The sequence below is a fragment of the Nannobrachium achirus genome (assembly GCF_963921795.1).
Source record: "Nannobrachium achirus genome assembly, chromosome: 21".
Classification (NCBI taxonomy): domain Eukaryota; kingdom Metazoa; phylum Chordata; class Actinopteri; order Myctophiformes; family Myctophidae; genus Nannobrachium; species Nannobrachium achirus.
The window spans coordinates 13,598,978-13,603,242 of NC_137828.1; the positions used below are offsets into that span (position 1 = coordinate 13,598,978).

Here is a 4,265-nt window from a genome sequence, read left to right on the forward strand (position 1 = left end):
ATGATCTGGGCTTTGATTGGCCGGTAGGGAGACACGTGTACAGAATGATGCATATGACGTAATTTTGCCGGGAAAAACAGCCCCGGTCACGGCCACCAGGGCTCAGTAGAACACATAAAGAAAAGGCTTTGGGAGCTGAAATGAACAGAGTGGGTGTTCTAAAACTTTAGCGATTTAATAATTAGGACAATTTTAAGATTTGTTTTATTAAAAAAGTTACATAGTATAGCTTTAAAATGATCGTGATGCTACTACATTAACTATTTTTGCTGGGGACCCCCTGGAACCCCCCTAAGGACCCCTCTGGTCATATTGTCCTTTATTTCAATTCACTTTCCCCCCCTTTTTACAGCCTATTATTTCCCCCCCTGACAAAACAATCTGTAGTGTACACATTACTGTGTAGATTATACTGTATATTAATGATCATAATTTATTATTAATAATATTATTTTTGTGATCACGTTTTTATTTAATATTAACATTGCTGGGCAAGTCTGATTGTCTGAAACATTTGCCAATTCTGTTTTAAATTTACAATCAGTACAGTGAATTGTCAAAAGTTCTTATTTGTCCTCCAGTCTTTAAAGTCTGCCTTTTTAGGGCACCTGGGTTAAACATCCAAAGGAAATCAATCAATCAATCAATTAATAATAGGCCTAATAGAAAATAAATAAAAAATAAATAAAGAATAAAATAAAATGAAGAATAGGCTATATTACGACTTGTGAATTCATCATCATAATTCATTGGATTAAAGGGATGTATTTTTCTCTGCATTACTCATTTTACTGTTGTTGTGAAATGTTGGATTGGCCTCTCTTTCTGCTACTGCTACTAACTGACACTATTGTTTCCACTAGCTGTCAACATAGGCTACTGTCTCATAATCATCATCATCATCTTCCACCTTCACGACTATGAATGCCAGTCATGCAAAAAATACAGTTTTAGGAAGCTGTACTGTACTTCTTTGTCAAATAAAATAAAGTGGAGGTGGTAGGGGGGAAAGAAAGAGTCCCCGCTCGACCACAAATTACATATGGTGACGCGTGTGACTGAGACATGTGGAACAGAAATACCATAGTAGTAGCGCTGTAATTTATGATCTCATAACTTTCTTTGTCTGGCCCCTCCCACTTTAGAGGACGGAACAGGACCAGAGCTAGGAACAGCCCAGACAGTCCTTATATGGAAACTCACATCCTGTTATATTCTGTTCACTCACACAGTCTCTCACACTCACTCACAGACGCTCAGAGCGCAAGAAGCATATCAAATCACAACGCTTCATTCTTGTCGAGGATCCACTATAATAACCTGTAGCCTGTAATCTATTCGTGAACATCAGAGAACATCAGAGGATCCATAGCTTCGGACCGCGGATTATATTCAATTTAGCATTATTTGGTTCAGTCAGTGCACCAGGAGAGGAGAGAGTGCGGTTCCCTCTGAAGTCCCACCTGAATCCAGGCGCGCCCACACCTTCCAGGATTTCATAATTTGACAGAAAAAGGGAGATACAAAAAATAAAGAAGAAAATGCTGAAAAGTGGAGTAACGGTGGCCTTTCTGGCACTCTTTGTCAATGTGAATTTCGTCAAAACTTCTGTTTCAGGTGAGTTCCACAGAAATATATCAGTCCCATTGAGAAAAGAGCCTATTTGAAGGAAGGTCGTGTGCATTTTACCAGATATTGTTGGTCTGCAATTTATTGCTGATTCCTTGATTTAATGTGCTGTTTGTGACAAATATTGCTATAGATGCCTGCATGTTGTATGACGTTTTATAATTATTCCATTTTGCAGGTTCTTATCCCACGGCACAAAATGTCACTTGGCAATCTACCAACTTCAAAACGCTGCTTACGTGGGAACCTAAACCAACTACTGAGTATTCCTACACTGTAGAGTTTTCTGTGTAAGTAGCCCATTAAATCATCTATCTCTGTCATTTTAGATTTAATAGGCTGATAATATTCTACATCAGCTTTTTCTTTTGCCTTCTTCTTATGTGCACATCAGACAGATTCAGACGTACTTGCCCAGGCAGGCAGTGACCTTGTGAAGGAGATTAATCCTCAAGATGGGAGTGGTGGAGTGTGATGAGACTCCCTTATTGATCCACTAAAAGCTTTTACTGGCATGTCCAGTTTAGGTCATAGATGTAGTCATGTAGCAGCATCACCCAGGCAATTAGCATGCATCTTTACCAGCCTGGCTAGAGAGAAACCAAAAATAGAGGAGGAATTGTCTGCTTCTTCATCTAAACTTAGATACAAATAAATAGAGTCTTCTTTAGAGCTAATAAACCTTAATAAGTAATTGACTGGGAGACAGTTACCTTTACAGTATGACTTATGTGTAGGCCTACCTGCCATGGTCAGTTTGTCCTGTACCTGTGCTCTTTTTCCTATAAGTTAAAGCGGCGCTATGTCACTATTTAATGAATAAAAATGTAGTTTTGTCCAATCTGTATGGTACAATACAACTTCTATAATTTGGGTGGTTGTATTTTGTCTCTCTGCTCTTCTATATAGACATTTAGATCAAAGGTCTTGTCTCACCTATAGACACAGGATCTGACACGAATTTCAACCTGAAGGTCAAGATTCAATTTATCCCCTGAGCAAGCAGGCAGGCTCTATTTGCTAAATTGGAAAACATTTCAGCACTTGCGCAGGAAACCAGATTCAAATCCGGGGTAGAGGAGGAAAGCATAGTGCAGATTTAATCTAAACCTAAGCATATTTTCATAATACATCAGTTGTTTTGTGTTTTTGTTGCATATAGGCACGCAACACAGGTTTTTACATTCTCCTCTCTGATCTTCGTTCATCCAGGGTCGGCAAGGACCGCGAGAAGAACAAGTTCTGCGTCCGAACGGCGGAGACCACGTGTGATCTGACCAACTCCCTGACCGAGCTGAAGGCCTCGTATTCGGCCGATATCCTGTCGGAGCCCCCGCTGGGGGTAACCTCGGACCTCGTGGAGTTCCCACACACCCGCTCACCGCGCTTCTGCCCTTACAAAGACAGTGAGTGTCAGCCCGCAAAAATGTTGATGGGTCCACGAACGTGCCTGTGCAAAGTGCATTCCTCTCTCTCTCTCGTGCCTAAAAATACTCGGGACACATTGCTATTCGAGGGCATTGTTTCACAACAGTAACAGTCCTACTGTGTACGACACAAACGATTCAAAGCTAGGTTGTGGATGAGTGCACAAACACAAACACTCATGCAGGGAATTCTGCATGCCAGCATAAAACACATGTGACAAAGCATGTGTTTTTTTTTACTTCCAATCTCTGATACACACAACTTGGGTTTATAGAGTTTATTAGGATCCCCATTAGCTGGTGCATAACAACAGATAATCTTTCTGGGGTCCACACAAAACATAAAAACATTCGACATTCGACAAGACATTACAGGACTATGATATAATAATAATGATACCGTTCCGACACCAACCCTTAATAATTGTTAAACTGCAGCCAGACATTTGTAAAATAATAATGTAAATATTACAGTAAGAGTATAAAACTGTTGTGCAACATCAACTGAAGCTTTCAAAATACAAAATAATTGTTGACTGCAAATTAAATGTCATAGACTGACTGGCACACTGTATACTCGCTGATTCCAGCCTTTTGGGCAGTATCGGCAGCTTGTACGATACTAGCAGCATCGATGTTGGAATAACCAATCGTCACAACCACTTCCGTTCCTTTCTTCCAGCTGATATAGGTAGCCCTGACTTCAAGATTGTGCAGGGAGCCGACAAGAGGAAGATCACCCTTAACGTAAGCGACCCTCAAACAGCCCTGTTCAAAGACAACAGGCTCCTGACCATCCGAGACATCTTCGGAGATGAGCTGGAGTACAAGGTCACCTACAGGAAATCAACTAGCTCTGGCCAGGTGAGCGTTAAAGAGTGTTCACTTTAGTTCAGTGTTTCTCAATGTCGTCAGTCCAGGGACCACCAGACGCTGTCTGTCTGTCTGTCTGTCTGTCTGTCTGTCTGTCTAGTATAGCATGTACTGTACTGTATATATTATACCATAATAAAAACAACAATAATTCATAGGAGATAAGCTACAGTAACGTGATAAGCCAATATCCTTTTGAAGTGTTACGTACATGCTATGCATTGTGAACCTGTAGTACGGCTATTTGCGACAATCTGTGATAATGTTCGCCTGTACATTTCGCCCCGAATTATGGACACCATGCAGGTACGATAGTGGTTTTAGTGTCTAACCGTT

The 4,265-nt window shown here is 40.7% G+C and overlaps 1 protein-coding gene across 1 annotated transcript in view; it reads left to right on the forward strand.

Annotated features, from left to right (window-relative positions):
* The first annotated feature begins 1,357 nt into the window (after positions 1–1,357).
* The window catches only part of f3a (coagulation factor III, tissue factor a), a 6,297-nt gene continuing 3,389 nt past the window's right edge, over positions 1,358–4,265 (forward strand). Inside the window, exons 1-4 of the mRNA XM_080752019.1 lie at positions 1,358–1,617; positions 1,808–1,919; positions 2,842–3,035; positions 3,739–3,920. Of these exons, the coding sequence (XP_080608145.1) occupies positions 1,542–1,617; positions 1,808–1,919; positions 2,842–3,035; positions 3,739–3,920 (564 nt within the window). The 5' untranslated portion in view covers positions 1,358–1,541. The remainder of the gene's footprint in view (positions 1,618–1,807; positions 1,920–2,841; positions 3,036–3,738; positions 3,921–4,265) is intronic.